General features: G+C 37.4%; 1 protein-coding gene across 2 annotated transcripts in view; it reads right to left on the minus strand.

Moving 5' to 3' along the window:
• Nucleotides 1–17,633, minus strand: part of SCN7A (sodium voltage-gated channel alpha subunit 7) — an 87,421-nt gene extending 69,788 nt beyond the window's left edge. The window contains exon 1 of one of the 2 annotated variants that reach the window (XM_045780477.2): nucleotides 17,352–17,633. In XM_045780477.2, the coding sequence (XP_045636433.2) occupies nucleotides 17,352–17,361 (10 nt within the window). In that variant the 5' untranslated portion in view covers nucleotides 17,362–17,633. Of the gene's footprint in view, nucleotides 1–17,121; nucleotides 17,196–17,351 lie in introns of those variants that run through there. The other variant, XM_087861195.1, reaches the window with a different exon arrangement.
• Nucleotides 17,634–17,977: the final 344 nt, after the last annotated feature.

A 17,977-nucleotide genomic window follows, 5' to 3' on the forward strand; every position in this document is an offset into this window, starting at 1 on the left:
CTGAACAAAATAATTTTCTTACAATTATTTTTAATTATGTATTTGAATATTATCCATTGTTTACATATCTATGTCAAGGTACACATCTTCATAAATCTCTACCTGGATTGTGCTAGTAGTCTCTACAGGATTCTCTCAGTTCTTAGTCTTTGCCTATTTCAAGTCATCCTAAAGGCCAATGAAGTTAGTTCTCATTAAATATAATTTCATGCATCAATTCCCCATTCATGAACTTTGCATTATTCTCTCACATAAAAATATGTTATTTTACTGATTTTCTCCATCCTATTTCCTGTTGAACACACCCCACATATATTTTATTGAGGGGAGTCAAAATGCTTTGAATCAGTACAAGTTATAAATACAAGCTACAGATAACTGACGTTTGCTCTTACATATAAAATCCTCCTTTAACATATTTAATGAGCTTTCAAAATTGTATTGCTTACATGTAATTCCTTGAATACATATTAAATAGTTTCTTAATGACTCATGGTTATAGACTAGTATAAACAAAAAAAATCATGAATCTTGGAATTAAATAGACCTACATTCAAAACCTAAATTCTGTTATTAATGTTCTTAGTGGTCTCAGTAAAATTATTTAATGTTCTTGAGCCTGGCGGTCATAAAATTGAATTCCTTCTCAGGTTAAAGAAGGATAAAATAGAATAATATGGGTGAAAACGCCTAGTACAATAGGTGGGAAGTAAATATGAATTTTCAATTGTGATAAGATTTTATATCTTAGAATTATGGGCCAAATCTAATAGAATACTAGATAGTAGGAACATATGTAAGGTTTTGAAATTTGAACCAAAACAACCCATCTGTACAAGTGCAATAGATATCTGTTCAAGTGCAGCAAAGAAATTGCCAAGAGGTTTTACTTAATAATAACTGCAATATAAATCAATACCAGTTTGTGTCTGCCAAAAAACCTGATATAACTTTTGTCTGTTTTGAAAGAAGATGGAGGAGGCAGCCTTTATTTTGCTGCATTCCATGACCACACCAGAGAGGCTTGTATGTAAATTGAAGAGTCTTCAAATGGGATCAGAATGTTGATTAGACTCAAATCACACCATCTATAGACCAGTTAAAAGAATGGAGGATATGTTAGTTGAAAGCAGAAAAGACTCAAGAGGAACATTATTGATTCCAAGTATCTCAATGATTCTCACATAGAAGAGAAATTAGATTTAAGTATTATTAAAAAAAAGAAAAGATGAACTAGGATCATTGAGCTGAAGCAGAATACATTTGGCTTAAAATAATAAAGTACTTTTTAAATAGCTGTCAAGACATGGAATAGGTTGATTTGGGCATTAATCCTTCCTTGTAACTAGTAATGTGAAAGCATGCACTTCTTGACAGTTGGGTAGAATAATTTAAATGCCTCCAAATATTGATTGGTTGCAACCTTATAATTTTAGAACTTTCCGATCTTAAAATCTTTGGATTGAATTTTCAGAGTATCACATGACCTAAAAGTCGGCTAACTATTAGCTAAACTGAACCTATGCAGCATTGAATGAACAAAATCAAAAGAATCTTTTTTCTTTTCAGATTACAATAAAAGTCCTTCTTATATCTTATATTTTTGGGATCCACTGTAACTGCTAACAAATATTATTAAGCTTAGAATCAAGAATATTGTCAAGAATATTGTCTTAAAAGTAGATACAAAGGGAGATTCAAACTTACTGCAAAGATGTTGTTATTGACGAAAATATTTTTGAACACTTTCCATTGAAACCTCAAAATTAAATTTGCAAGCCAGTCTTTTTTTTTTTAAAGCTTATTTATTAAAGTAATCTCTACACCCAACGTGGGTCTTGATTTCACTACCCCAAGATCAAGAGCTGCATGCTCCACTGACTGAGCCAGCCAGGTGCCCCTGCAAGCCAGTCTTCTTACTACATTGTCCAAATATAATCTTTTTTTTCCCTGTTATCACCTCATACATAGCAAAATAATCTTTGATTCCTTATTCTGTCACTTACTAGCTATGAGACCTTGATAACGTAGCCTGTCATACTTCCCTCATAAGTAAACTTTGGAATCCCTTATGTATCTCACGAGGTCATAAATAATAAACCAGACCATATACAGAAAGCCTGGGCCACAGTACTGACTTTGCCAGTACTAATTCTCTCCCCCAACCCAGTCAGTTATCCCAGAAGACATCTCTAGTAATGATTTTGATGTTGAATGAAACCACTCTGGGTTGTTGACTAGATGAATGAATGGACAGTGGGCATTCTTTTCTTTGGTATGACAAAGAAATGCAAGCATTTATCAAACAGAACTGGCTTGCATCCGACGTTTAGATGGCTGAGTGCAGACTTTAAATTATTGATCATTACATCATAATTCAGTGAAAGCATTTCTGTGGGGAATTTATGAAATGTGGTCAGGCACTATGCTTTCCAGTGAGTGATCTTAATATAATGCCAGAGCCTGAAAAATACAGAAAGATTAATAGTTAATCTGTCCATTAGAATGCCTTTCTAAAAAACTGAATAGCTAAAGTAAGCTTTTGGCAAAAATTGTATCAAAGTCAACTCAGACTTGGCTTCTGACAAGTTTCCAGTTGTACTGATATTTTATATTGTTGGACAAGCCAATTCTCTTGGACATCAGTTGAAAGTAGCACAAACAGCATCAGTATGGGGGAAAGAGATGCATTCTTTTGAAAAATATTCTCCTTAAAACAAATTTCAAATATTTGAACATAAATCAATATTTATCATAATAATAATGGCAATTTTAATTATAGTTACAATTACTGAGTGACTACCATTTGAGAGGCACTCACTGAATTAGTTGTTTCTAATTCTATGATCTCATATTCTCACTTATTATCCTTGTGGTCACCATTCTACCAGTGAGGGAACAGAGATTGATGAGTTTCATGATTTCTCCATCACCGTATAGCTAGTTAGGTGGTAAAGAGAGATGCTAACTCAGGTATTTCTAAATCTAGATTTGGGTATCTTTAAACTATACCACAAAAGTGCTTATAAGCTATAAATTTTCAGACAAGTATAAACAATTGATACCTTGGTATAGCTACCTTTGAGATATCCAAAAACCAATGGGCTTACTGGGGTAATTTGTTTCACTGAGTAACTGACAGGTTAATGTCATGTGGGACTGTCTGGAAATTTTCTTTTTTGTAAATGTTGTCGAAGTCGAATATTTTGGAAAATTTTGTTAAATTGAAGGTGAGCTAGCATAGTGGACATTAATTTGGAGGAGAGAAGGTGCTGCCTAGCGTGGTGATTTTCTACATAGATTTATAAAATGTGTTGTTGTATGAATCATGGTGGGAGACCTCCTGAAACAGAAGTGGAAAGGACCAAGTAATGTAGATAATGACTTTCCAGGGTCTCATGGATCTAAGGAGTGACAACATGACCTTGCCAAGTAAACCAAATGCATTAACTCAAGATTTCTAATTTTGATTTAATGACACAAAATAAGAGAGGCAGTGGAGAATCCCTTTTTTGCAAGAAAGATAGAAACTTCAGCAGCAACTTTCAACAGTTTTGGGAGTGATAGTAGGAACAGAGGCAGTAGCAGTGACCAGTGCTATATTTTTGGTGGTCTGAGAAGAGTTATTATGATGCCCACTGGATTGGTTCTGCCATATGATGTTGGCTGTGATCTTGGTTATGACTTAGTACACTCCCTTCCCCCTATTTTCTTTTGTAGATACCCAGATTTAAGATTACTGAGAATTGAGTTTTAATCTATCACATGATTTTATTTTCCCCAGACTGATTTTGTTACTGTCATTAAGCATAATCTGAAGTATTAGTATAATATAGAATCTATGTAAAAACTAGTTTGCTTCAAATAAGAATGGAAAAATAAAGGTTATTAAATAACTGATACAAGGAAGTTCATGGAAAATGCTTTCTTTTCCCCCATTATTTTCACAATTAGGGTGAGCATTCTTTTTCTGTTAGTCATTTTAAATAAAACTTATAACTTATCTTCCATAAAGATTTGGAGCATGAAAGAGTGTACAAATGAATTTGGTTTTCTTTATAGGCATTTTGAAGTTCAGGCATTCTCTGCCTTCTAGTTATGCAGATGGTGTGGGTTTTGTGTAGTTTTGTTTTTCTTTTTATCTTGTATTATTTGTGGAGCATGTATGTGGAGGCTCAGAATTGGGCAGTTTCCATTACCCTTGTTCCATATACTTCTAATAGCCAAATCGATGGTTCAGTGATTTAAGTGAAAAATAAATTTAAAAAAAATCTAAACAATGAAAGTTATAAAAAGAAAACATAAGTGAACATATTTATAATAATTTAAAAAGGAAGTCCTAAATTAATGAAGTAAACTATTGCTTAGGATTTGAGGAAATAAGCACTCTAATAAACTTTTTTTGGTAGTGTTAATAGTATAACTTTTCTAGAATGAAATCTGGAACTAATCTAAATTAAAATGTATATACCTATCCTAGCAATTTGAACAGAAATTTACTTCATTGGGGAATGCCTGGGAGGCTCAGTCAGCTAAGAATCTGCCTTCAGCTCAGGTCATGATCCCAGGGTCCTGGGATTGAGTCCAGAATTGGACTCCTTGCTCAGCAGGGAGCCTGCTTTTCCCTCTGTTTGCCACTCCCTCTGCTTGTGCTCTCTCTCTCTGACAAATAAATAAATAAAATCTTCATAAATAAATAAATAAATAAAGCAGTAATTCTCTAGAGAACGTATTTAAACAAACAAACGAAAGAAATTTACATCATTGGTATACCTCAAACCAATTTCTATGCATAAGATTGATCAGAGTAGTATTTTGATAGCTAAGAATAAAGCAGTCAACATGATTTCAGGTGCAGCTACTAAAATATATTTATATATACACACACACATCTGGATCATACGACTGATTGTCATACCATATAAAGTATATGGAATATGGAAGAAGTACCGGTTTAGATTAGGGACAGGAGAGGTAATGTTTTGTATTTTTGAAGTTTGAGGTGTATCTGAAATATCCAAAATCAAAAATTCAGATATTAATTAGAAATTTGGATCTGGATCTTAATGAAGATAATTAGACTCTATGTGTGTGTGTATATATTTTATATACATACATAAACATATGTGTGTATATTAGCATACATATACATATGTATACCAAATATGGTCATATAGTTATATAGATGTATAAATAGTTGAAATCAAAAGAGTACAAAAGATTATGTATACTTGCAAACGTGAAATTCCTTATAGAATGATATTAAGGACAGCCCACTGAAAAGCATCTAACTATCATTTAACATTTGTGATTTTTAAAAAGTTTATAAAGCAACTGATTTTATGTATCACTACTAATAAGTGTTTTAAATCACATGGATAAAAAATAAGAGATATCATAGTCAAAATAGTGAAAGCACTTAAAGAAAAGTGGCATATATTAGGAAACAATAATACGATGATTACTGGTTTCTCATCAAAAAATACAGAAACCAGAAGACTGTGTAATAATGTCTTTAAAGTATTGAAAGAAAAAAAAAAGGTAAATCTAGAATTCCACATAAAGAAAAGTATATTCCAAGAATGAAGACAAAGATATTTTTAGATGTTTCAGATGGAAATTTAGATCTTCAAGAAGAAATGAAGAGCAAGAGAATTGGTATATGTGTGGGAAAATATAAAAAATATAAAGCATAATTGCCCCAAAGAGACAGCCTACTTGTTCACCAAGAGAATAGACAGAAAAATAAAAACTGTGGCATATTATATCATAGAACACAATCCCAGCAATAAAAACAAATGAAGTAATGATAGACATAAAAATGACAAAGTGCCAAACACTACACTGAGTGAAAGAAGCCTTCCAGCAAGTATCACAAACTACATGATCCACTTTATATGAAGTGCTAGAATGGACAAAACTAACCTCTAGGTGTGCAACAGGAATTGAGAGGGAGGGTTGATAGAAACCACCGGGGTGATAATCATGTTCAACTGCCTATTAGGACTTCAGAGCATGCGGGTGTACACGTTTGTGAACAATGACCAAATGATACCCTTAAAGTTTGTACATTTTACTTTTTTTTACCTTTAAAAAGCCCATAAACAGAGGTGCCTGGGTGGCTCAGTCAGTTAAGCATCTGACTCGATTTCAGCTCAGGTCGTGATCTCAGGGTTGTGAGATCAAGCCCTGCATCAGGCTCTGCACTGGGCATGGAGTCTGCTTAATATTCTCCCTGTCTCCCCCCGACCAGTCCCCCCATAAATAAATAAATAAATAAATAAATAAATAAATAAATAAAATAAGAAAACAAAAGCCTATAAACAAATACTGAATTCTAGTTAAATATATGAATTATGAAGTGCTTACAGTGAGGTCTGCTGGTCTTTGCAACTTATTTTGAAAGGCAATATGGAAATATGAAGAACTGACAGATGGTTTGAGGAATGCATAGATAGATAAATGATAAACTAAATATTAAAAAATGACAATTGAAGACTCTAGGTTCGGAGTGTATGGGTGTTCATTACACAGTTCCATCAATTTGTCTGTATGTTTACAATATTTTTATAATAAAAATTTGGAAAAAAATATTTGGTTCTGGAGCTAGATTATCTGGATTCAAACCTGGGCTTCAGTATTTTCTAACTATGACCTTGAACAAAGTACTTAACCTCTCCATTCCTCAGTTTCCTCAACCATAAATGTGAATAGGAAGTGTTTACCTCACAGGGCAATGTGAGTATTGAGTTAATAAATACAAAGCACCTTGAACAGTGTCTGCCGGTTACTACACAATAAATACTATTACTATTTTTAATCCTTTAAAGCATGGTATTTTTATGTTTAACCATCTTTTTAATTGAAACTATGATAGTATTTCATGGAATTTATAAAAAGAATAGGCAGGATGTTATTTAATTTCTTTTTTTTTTTTAAGATTTAATTACTTTAGCAGGTGAGGCAGAGTCTCAAGTAGACTCTGCACTGAGCACGGAGCCTGATGCAGGGCTCGATATCACAACCCTGAGATCATGACCTGAGCTAAAACCAAGAGTCGGCTGCTGAACTGACTGTGCCACCCAGGTGCCCCTTATTTAATTTCTTACTGATAAATCAAAGTAAATATTCAATTATAGTAATTGTAATACTATGACATCCTTAAATAATTTTAAAAACTCAAAGAGTTCTGCTTTTTACATTTTCTTCTGCTTTACTTATTTATATCTCTTTTATAATCAGACTTCAGGATTTTATTCCTGCTGCTTATAAGTTACTTGCTTCTATCTGCTTCCTTTTTTAGCAATTGCCTCCAGCTTATTAGATGTAAATATCATTATAATAAGCTATAGCGATGGCAGCCCAAGATCTCCAATGAGGGGGAAAAAATCAACCAAACTTTAAAGTTCTGGCTCTTCATAAAACTTCTCCCTCCTCCCTCATCCCTAAGTGTTATTATTTTCTTATCCTGAGATATAGATGAAAGGGTTGAGATCGATGAAGGTTGACTCTTGGATAAATAAGGCAGAACACACATCTCTTACGATTCCTAGATTCCACTCAGCTTTAGAAGAAGCTGATGGTATTTCCTTTTATTGTAAGTATAATCTAAAGCATGTCACAATGACTTAATGTCCCAAGGGCATAACTATTTCTATGATTGGAAGGCAGCTGGCTGGACAGACTTAACATAACATAAATAGCCATCTCGTCCTGTAAGCATACAAGCTCCAGTCTTCAAAACTGGGTCAGGCTTCATTCCATTTATTGCATAACTAATGTATATTTCTGGATTCTTTGTGTATCTGCATCTCTTCACTCCAGTTGGTGATCACTTTGTTTTATTCCAGCTATTTTTCTTGCCCCTGGAATTGTTTACTCTTTCCTGACTTAAATGAGTTTTGATTGATGGCTCTGATCTTTACATTCTCTGTAATTGTGTTCTGCCCAGAGTTCAGTCAATTTTGGCAAAGGCTCCTCAATATGTGTATCTGACCTAGTATTGACCTACTTTGGATCCCAGTTCTGGGCTTTTGGGGGCTTCAGATTTCATGATTGCTCACTTCTATCCTTCCTTAGTTCCCTTGTCCTAACCCCTCTCAGGCCCCTTGGAGCACATTATTGGAATATGTTGTCTTGCAGAAAGAACTATGTTCTTATTTTTATTTATAGTTCTATATTTTAACATTTTAATTTCAGATATATTTAAAAATTGAACTTCGATTTTTCTTTAAAAAATTGTTCTTTCATTTTGATATGTCATTTATGGTAGTAAGTTTAACCATGGTGTTTGCTTTTGACATAATTTATTTAGCAATCATTTGTGGAATATATACTTATTAAATGCCAAGCACTATGCCAGATGGCAGTGCTGGAAATAGTAATAAAATATAGTCACTGAATTTAAGGACAATGGGAGACAGATCTGTAAACAAATAAGAACCAATTCATCTCAGTCATCTCTGAAAACTAAGCTTTAAGAGCAACAAGGACTGAAATTAAAATCATCTCCAACATGCCAAATATTCCAATAATCTCAGAACAATTAACGTTTCTCTTCTTGAGAGAAGAGCAGTCTAAGACATTAAGCTTCAGAATGACACAGTCAATACACATAATAGAATTAGAAGTTCATAACCAGGGTCAGATAACAAAGTCTCTCTTTTTGCATCTGATTGCAAACTTAGGAAGAACAATGAACAGAAGGAAAACTTAGTGGCAGTTAAAACACCAGGAATGGATGCAGTTGACTGGGAATAAGATCTCAGTGAAGGTCTCCTGCCTCACTAAGGAATGTCACTATATATAAATGTGATAAAGACAAAAGAAAGTGAGGTTGCCAGGAACACAAAAGCAAAGTTGATTCTGCTTTAAATATTCCTACTCGAATCTTCTAAGACAATGAAGATTTTGATCCCTACCAATCAGTCTGGGAAAGGGGTCTAGCCCAACATTCTAAACCACTCAATGTCCCAAATTTCTCCGGATGTTCTCAAAACTTCTACTGCTTTGAAATTGACCTCCAGAATTTCTTTTTTTTTTTTGTTTTTTGCTTTTTTAAAGATTTTATTTATTTATTTGACAGAGAGAGACAGCCAGCGAGAGAGGGAACACAAGCAGGGGGAGTGGGAGAGGAAGAAGCAGGCTCCTAGCAGAGGAGCCTGATGTGGGACTCGATCCCAGAACACTGGGATCACACCCTGAGCCGAAGGCAGATGCTTAACGACTGCACCACCCAGGCGCCCCTGACCTCTAGAATTTCTGAATTATCCCTTGTTACTCCAACAAAATGAGCAAGTTGTAAAGGAGCCAGAATCTTCCTAGAATTGTATTCATAGTGAACCCAATCTGTCAGATCCTTGACCAAGAATTTCTGACCAGAGGCCATGTTAGGGCTCAACAATTGAAAGAAAAGTACCCTTTGTAATTTCCCAGAGGAATGCAAAGGGGCTCTGTCATGCAACCAGATTCTATAACTTGCCTTCAATCCTGAAGTACTTGATGCAACTGGCTCCTCTGATATGCCAGACCTGACCCTGGTTTCTGTTTTAAAAAATCCAAGCTGGCACTCTCCCTGGAGTTTTTGGGGACATTCACAACTAGCTGACCTCCATGAGCATCTTCTTAATCTGAAGTGAAACTGTTATATTTCCTTGAACCTTCATTGTTGCCCACCTTTTGAGCAGTAGAACTAAGCTAGAGATCCACAAACTATGCCCAAAATCTGTAACAGATGGAAGAGCTCAAAACCAGTTGTCATGTAAGGCTAACCGTAGACCTCTAGCACCTAGTTTGGCTCTGGGTTAGCTTGAGATGGGCACAAGACCTTGAACAATGTACCAGACCATGGACAGCTGATTAGATGTGAATCCTAGGGCCTCTGAGAGGACAGAGACGGTGAGAGGATGGTGGTACTGAGAGTTGTATGGAAAGAAAATCTTCTTAATGCAGCTGATTTGAATTATACCAGCCCTTGACTGCATATTAGAAATCTGCTGGTGCTAATATTGAAAATCTAGGAAGCAGCAGCCCAACCCGGACAGACAATTTCAGAATATCTTGAGCTTGGGCCCTTTGAGATGAATCTAACGCAGCTTGCCAGACAGAAAGATTCATTTGGCTGATAGCAAGGCTTCATCCACCCACTTTATAAAGCAAGCAGAGACATCATTACATTTTGGGGGGTTATTTTTTTTTCTTGTCTGAGCTCCTAACTATGAGAGATGAAGCTATACCAGAATTGCTAAGGCAAATACATGCTTTAGAACATAACTTCTCCAAAAGATCCACAAGTTTTTCACCTCTTTGGGTGCCTTTTTTCCCCTCAGCTCTAAAATAGTCCTCTTTCTCTGGGTGTTTATTTGGCAATGATCTTACCAGAAGTTGTCGTTTTGCCACAGAGGTCCTGGTGCAAAACAGCTCTAATGTTTGAAATCAAAGAAATGCAACTGGGACATCCACCTTATCCTATTGCTTCCAGTTCCTTCTAAGATAATGAATCTATCTTTTTCCTTCTACTCTTCCTCTTGTTTCCAATACATCTAATTTCATATTTAAGTAGCATGACCAAAAGTCACAGTTTTGGAGGACAGTTTGGATTTATGCCTGTTGTTGAGAACTAATTGTTAATAGCATTCTATTTCCTTTTCAAAATCATTTTTAGAGGGATGATGAATGACACAGCCATCCAAGCAGTGAGCCAATGCTCAGCCTCTTTAGCTCAGTTCCCAGGGAAGAGGTTATGAGGATAGAATTCTGTATCGGCAACTGCAGCTGCATTTTCTTAGAGATAATGAAGGACAGGGAAGAAACAGGATTCCAGAAGTCAGTGTTTTTCCTCTTTCCTTATCTCATTCCCTCTGGCTTCCCCATCCCTTAGTTTGATTCCCAAAGTAGAGCCTGCCAATAATGCAGTCAGGCTGGGGAGACAGATTCCACACATGTAGGAAATGACTGCCCAGGACAGGCACAGCTCCCTTACTTTTTCCCCACCTTAGGGAATGGGAACCACAGCATCTAAATAATCAACCTCTATGTTTTCTGGGAAGCTGGAGTTGATCCTAGGATGAGCTTGAGTAGCTTTGCCAAAGAAAATCATGAGATGTTCTACTGTATACCGGATAATACATATTTATTCTCCTAATGTATTTGCTAAAAAGATTTATAGTAGCTTACAAGGGTGTAGGTCAGATATCAAGATAATATAAATTAAGAAAAGTGAAGCAAAAATAAAAATAAGACAGTGGATCCACAGAGTAAGGATAATATCCCAAATACCAATTTCACTCTGACACGGAATAGGAGATTAAGGGTAAAAAGACTTCTCCTTAGTTTCCAAAGTATTTTCTCTATCAGACATGGACAATGCATCAAGCCTATTGGACCAATGACATTCAGACAACTTAAAAAAAAAAAAGTAATGATAGTAATGACAAGGCTGATAAACAAATTAACTTGAGACTGGAAGGTATTACATGCACAAGTAAAGGAGACAGAGTTAATGTGATCATTAAAATGATCTATAATGTTGAGAATGTAAGAAGCATACCAGCTTTTAGCGAAGTGACCAATTTAGATTAATATTTTTGTTGGGGCGCCTGGGTGGCACAGTGGTTAAGCGTCTGCCTTCGGCTCAGGGCGTGATCCCGGCGTTATGGGATCGAGCCCCACATCAGGCACCTCCGCTGTGAGCCTGCTTCTTCCTCTCCCACTCCCCCTGCTTGTGTTCCCTCTCTTGCTGGCTGTCTCTATCTCTGTCGAATAAATAAATAAAATCTTTAAGAAAAAAAAAATATATATTTTTGTTCATTGAGACCACTTAAATGAACTTCATATATATATTATGGTTTATATTTCATCCTTCCCACATTCTGTGATGACTCACAGCTAAATTCTCTGGTGTAGAGCTTTTTCCCTTAGAGCTCTCTCTCCACTATTTTTCTCCAGTGTGTAGAACTCAAATGATATGAGAGGTATTGATTTTTTTCTTATGGAGGATACAAAAATAATATCATTGTCTTTTAGGAAGCAGAAAGCTATGAGGAAAGATGACTGAAGCTCATGAAATTCTGACAGATATGGATAAGATTAAAACGGTCAATCATTTTTACAGTAAGGCTCTAGAAGACATCATTGAAACTCTTCTCAATGGATGCAACCTTGATATGGAAGCAATGAGCACCCTCACACATTCCAGCTAGGAGCATAAATAAACACATTATTTTTTCTGTTTGGCAATAGTTTCTAAAATAAAGTTGCAGGTACTCATTGGCCCAGCAATTAAGTTGTCCTATGAATATTTTTTGTTGAAGTTTGAGAAAGTATGTTTGCGAAGATGTTAATCACACCATACTTTCAGCTTCAAAGACTAGAAACAATTAAACAGTCTACCCTAAGGAACTGATACCATAAACTTCAATATGTTGCTATCACGGAACGCTATTTAGTAATAATGAAAAATGAGACACATATGTCTGTGCTTATATGGAAAGATTCCCAAAATAAATTATTGAAAAACCTAATGTTAAAATTGGCTTGCATTGTTCACCTTTGACTAAAGTATTTTATAAGAATTAAGTACATAGTGTTATATCTGCTAGTGCATGCATAATGTTCTCCCTCTGGAAGGAAGTTGCTAAATCTATGGAGGGGGTTGAAAAAGTGTCAGAGGATTTTGTCACCTTCTGGTTAATATTTCTATACTATTTGAACACAATTTACCATGTATATGTATTACCAAAATCCAGAAAGGGAGAGTTTACACACTGCAGGCTTGGGAATAAAGAACAGGTTGACCAGAGTGGCACCAATCCACCTGGAATTTTGTAGCTGTCTCTTCCTCTCAACTTGAACTGACTTGGTTTTCTGCTTTTGGATTATTTTTCCACTTGAGCTGCTTACTTCTGGTTTAGTTTTAATGATCTTACTCCTACTTTTTTACCTCTCCTGGGCATACAGTCTATCTTGCCTGATTTTCTCCTTTGTCCTTGGACCTGGATTCTTCCTGCAGCTCTGCTCTGCTTCCAGATCAGTCTATTTTGGCTTCAATATACCCACTTAATTCTGGACTCAACTCCCTCTGACAATCGCAGCCAAGTATTCCTAGAGTATATCATCCTGCAGAGGAAAATTATAAATGAGTAACTTTCTCAAAAACATACCTATGCATTGCTATTTTGTTTTGATTATATTCCCTAAGAATTATAATCCAGGAATTCTTCTGTATTCAAAAACTAGGAAAACACCCTCATAAATAAATGACTACCACCAAAAATCCCAGCAGACCTGTCCCAACTGTCCATCAAATAAAAAGATCTCTTTTGAGAACTGAATTCCCTCCCAAACCTAGTAAACTTGGATTCTAGTAATATTTCATTAAAATAATCTGGAGCTGAGGTCTTCAAAAATATCTCTTTGCCAGGGAGGAGGAGTGCAGGTCCTACTCATTCAGAATGGTACAACTTATACTGAAGAGAAGAAATCTGGACAAAAGTATCATGTGACAAAATCTTAGCATCTGGTTTCAAATTCACTTACCAGAATTAGCCCAAGGAAAGCTCAGTGGACATTTGAAAGCCCTGAGTGGATGCAGGACAGTAAGTCACTGTGTAAGATGGAGTCTCACCAGGGTGAGCCATTATGACTAGCAATGGAGGCAGGGAAGGCTTCCAGGAACATGAAGGAAAGCTGCCTCAGTTTTAAGTAAGCCCGCTCGAACTTCTCTATGGCAACCTCATGGTTCACTAGCATGGTTCACTTATTTCTATGGATACGATAACAACTTCCAAGCTGTGCCTGTCCAGCCCACCAAAACAAGCATATTGGGGAAAGGCCAGAATCTTTACAGAACTAACTGTTCTTGTGACCCTAGTCAGTCAGACCCTTGACCAGAAGAAACTGGCCAGAGTCCATTTAAGAGCTCAGGAAGGAAGAATGAATTCTTGCCCCTGCTAGAGTAATAACAAAGGAGAGATTGTTATACATGTAACTTCTATACCCATCAACAATCCTGAGGCCTTTTCGCCTATGGTTTTCGATGCAATTAGATCTATGGAATACATTATTTAAAAAAAAAAATTCCAAAACTGGCACATTTACTGGAACCCTAGAGGCCTCTTAGAACTGGCTACTTGCCTCTGGTTCTGGTCACTCTGAAAGAGTTGGTCTGTTTTTTCAGGATCTTCTCCCACCCCAAAACTACTCTAGCTTTTTAAATGTAGAACCAAACACATAGATATTCAACTCTTTCTCAAATTGGAGAGCAACTTTGAAACATATTAGGGTGAGACTAGATATGGACCAGAGCCAAAGTTATAGCCTGTAATCAGGTGCTTGGACCCTGCAACCTCTGGGAGAACTCAGAATTAAAGACTGGTGGATCAGTTGCCTCACTCTGGCATTTGAAGTAGAAGGGAAGAAATAGTCCACTCAGCACCGTATATTCAATCAGGCACTATGGCCCCCAAATCAGCATTCTTCAGCTCTAGTTTAAAACCAAATGCTCTGTCCTAAATCTCAGACTTTTAAAGTCATAATTTCTCTGGGCGGGGTTGGGGAGGTTGGTGAGGGGGTGCCAGCTTCAGCATTTTGGTCAACGTTTTGTTTGATGTTGCTGCAGTCAGTCTGTCACCTGCCTGCCGCCACAATGACCATGGTGTCCACAGCTGTCCACAGAGTGGTTATCCTCAGCTAGCAATAGGCTGAGTCAGTTCAGTCAGAAATACTATGTATATAACAGGGATAACTGTTTGCCAGAAAAAGGAGGGATCTCCCACTGGCACGGAGTACAACTACAATAAGCCTGATTTATAAATAGCACTGAATGAACAAATCCATGGAAATCATGATCCTAGTTGGGTCAAGAGATAACAGACCAGCTGAAAAACATCCATAGAAGCCCTCAGATGAAAACTTTCTCTTCAGCCTTAAAGGTTTCCTCCTTCAGCATTGCAGAGGTGACAACTTACTTGCCTGGCTTTGGTCAGCCCACACTAATAGAAGAGAAAGGGGTCAACTCAGGGAAAAATGAGATCTATACAAGTTCATATGATGGTGGTTGACTACATTGCTAATAGCTAGTCAGTGTGGGTGGGACTTACAGATATCCTCTCACAGCTGACCAGACTGACACTGTGAAAATAGTAGGACCAGAGTCCCAAAAATCAAGAACATCACTTTTATACTAATGGCCCCACTATAAGCTTTCAAGGGAGGGTCTATGATGCTAGGCATAGGGTTGTCAGTCTCTAAGTAGCCCCATTGTGGTACAGATCCTATCATAATGAAATCTAGGACTGAGATGTATTAGGATACTCCTTCCCTAAGTAAGGTATTGAGCAAAATACTGCTGTTTCATTCCCAGAGTGCTTTAAAGCTATATTCATCCTACCTGGCCAAAATTAGTGGGAATGTATATCAATTACCCTACCAGAGCCTCTCCCACAGGAGGCTGTGAGACAGAATGCCCGGTTCCTAGGTGTTTGTCTCTACCTTCTGTTCCTTAGTGGAGACTGATTGTCAACAGCAGATCATGGGGTCTGCCTATGTCATCAGGGGTCTGTAGGTCCCTTTTCTTGGCCTACATCCAATTTCAGGTTTTTCTCCTATTGTTTTCAAACACATCGATTGGAAAAAAAGGGGCTCACAGTACCTCTTCCCTGAGTCCGGGATTACAATGAATCCCAGCAGTGAAGAGTAGAATATTGTATACCTAAACTTTCATTTCTCTTACATTAAGTAATGGGCCAAATAAATTAAGCAATATCCAATATACTTACATCCCAAGGAAGTAAGACCATATACCTAAAATAAAATTAAAAGCTAAAAGGAGGAAGAGGGTAAAGCTTATTTTGAGAATATTCAAAAGTATCTGAATATGAATTGTGAACCATGGCACACAGTTTTGTGAAGATGGGAGTCTCACAGGTTAGAATATACTTTAAACTGTACAGGTGTCAAGAGATTGGAACCTAGATTTGAATTTCTTTTCCTTTAGTACATTGTAGTGAGGCTGTCAACCCCCCTTTCATTTTTATATAGACATAAAATGAGAGCTAGAGTAGTGAAGTGGGTAAAAACACAAAACAATGCCTTATACAAGCAACAGTTACACATGACGTTACATTCACAAAACCCATCATGTAATCTGTGTTATTCAGTCCTTGCCAGGATATGTAAGCTTTTGATGTGTCATTTACAAATAAGAAGAATAAAGCTTAATCAAAAGTTAAATAACTCATTTCATTTTTGAAAAATGAATATAAATTTTTATCATTCTAAATCTCAAAGTCTTCATTGGACTTTCAGCTCATTATTGATTAGCCATGTAACCTCAAGAAATTACCTACGGACCTTATCTTCTTGATTTGTAAAACTACTGGCTGGATTTTAGAAACTTTAATTAGAGCTGGAAAATAGCAGGTATGGTGCACAAGACTCTGTTTATTATAGGGCCCAGATTCCTTCTATTTTGCCATAAACTACTCTCCTGAACAATAGCTAGGAAGAAAAGTATCCATAAAAATACCACCCAAACTGCTCATCTCAAGAGAGTTTTCTGACCAATATCCAAATTTGACTCCATCATTTCCATTAATAAAGGGAGCATATCAGTGTGTCATTCCACATATTTTTATCATTTCTCCTGCTTTGACCAATATCCTAAGTATTGGAGGCAACATATAACCAGAGTCACAATGAATACATTGTCACTTCTAGAAGAAAACTTCCAGAAGGTATGCAGTTTACATGCTAACCAAGACAAAAACAAAAACAAACCTGTTGATCCAAATAATACCAAAATGCCCAGCCATTTAAACTTGGCACACCATTTCCCATCACATCTATGCCTCTGTTTTTTATTATTTTTAATTTTTTAATCTATGCCTCTAATTTTACACTGTTGATTCACATATGAAAAGCACTGATCTTAAAATCACTAAGTTATTTAAAATAAGAGGCAAGATTCCTTCAAAGTATACTCCATCCTGTGTAAGCTTTTATTCCCTCTATTCTATCATTATGTCATATAATCTAAAAGTCATTGCCATATAGGGTTTCTAGATATTAGAAACTCTAATTTCTGCTCTGTTGGTGTAAAGCATCTTGGCTTCAGAAGCTTACCTGGTGGGATGAGAAAACTGACCACAGACACAGTGCAGAGTAAACATCCGCAGACCAATGCTGCCTTTGAGGTAGCTCTCTTAATTCAAGTCCAGAATCTTAAATCTACTGCTAAAGACCCTAAGGGTGTGTATGGGGTGGGGCAGGCTGGGGGTGGATGAGAAAGGCTGGCAGCAGATGGCAGCTATCACCATCCTGGGGCTGGGCACACAGCAAGAAAAGGCACTTACTTGCTACCATGTGACGGGTCTCCAACAGTACCTGAGGGAACCCTGAGAAGCAGAACTCCCTGGAGCCCTTTTGTCCTCCTGGGCTTCTTTTTCTTCCCGGATCTCTCTGGCTTTCCGAGTTCTGGTTGCTTAGGAGGTGTTGCTAGGCTGGCGTCTGCCCTCACCAGCTGACGCTACAGGCCACGATGGCTCGGAGGTGAATGGACCCCACTGAATTCCCAGCTAGAAACCGGGTCTCTGGGGTTGCTGCCCAGCCACTGACCCAGAGACCCCTCCCGGCCAGATGCGCAGTGGAGCCGAGCCTGCCGCCTTGATGCTGTTTTTGTGTCCTTCCCACTCCACCCTCCCATCTCCCAGCCACTCCACCCTCTCCCCCGCCCTCATTCCCAGGCCGGTGTGCGACTTCGCGGTCCAGACCGGGCGTGGGCGGGGTGATGGAGACAGCCCCGCAGCCACCACTGCTTAGGTCAGAAGGGCAGTCTCCTCCACAGCAGCGGGAGAAGGGAGATGGGGCGAGAGGAGGGGATTCGCGAGGAGGGGGAGCTGATGTGAGAGCCTGAAAAGATGGAGAGAAGAGGAAGAGAGGGATGCAGCTAAGGGTTTAGGAGAGGTGAGAATAGGAGGGA

Source organism: Ursus americanus, chromosome 1 (assembly GCF_024610735.1).
Source record: "Ursus americanus isolate L20-20 chromosome 1, mUrsAme1.1.p, whole genome shotgun sequence".
Classification (NCBI taxonomy): Eukaryota; Metazoa; Chordata; class Mammalia; order Carnivora; family Ursidae; genus Ursus; species Ursus americanus.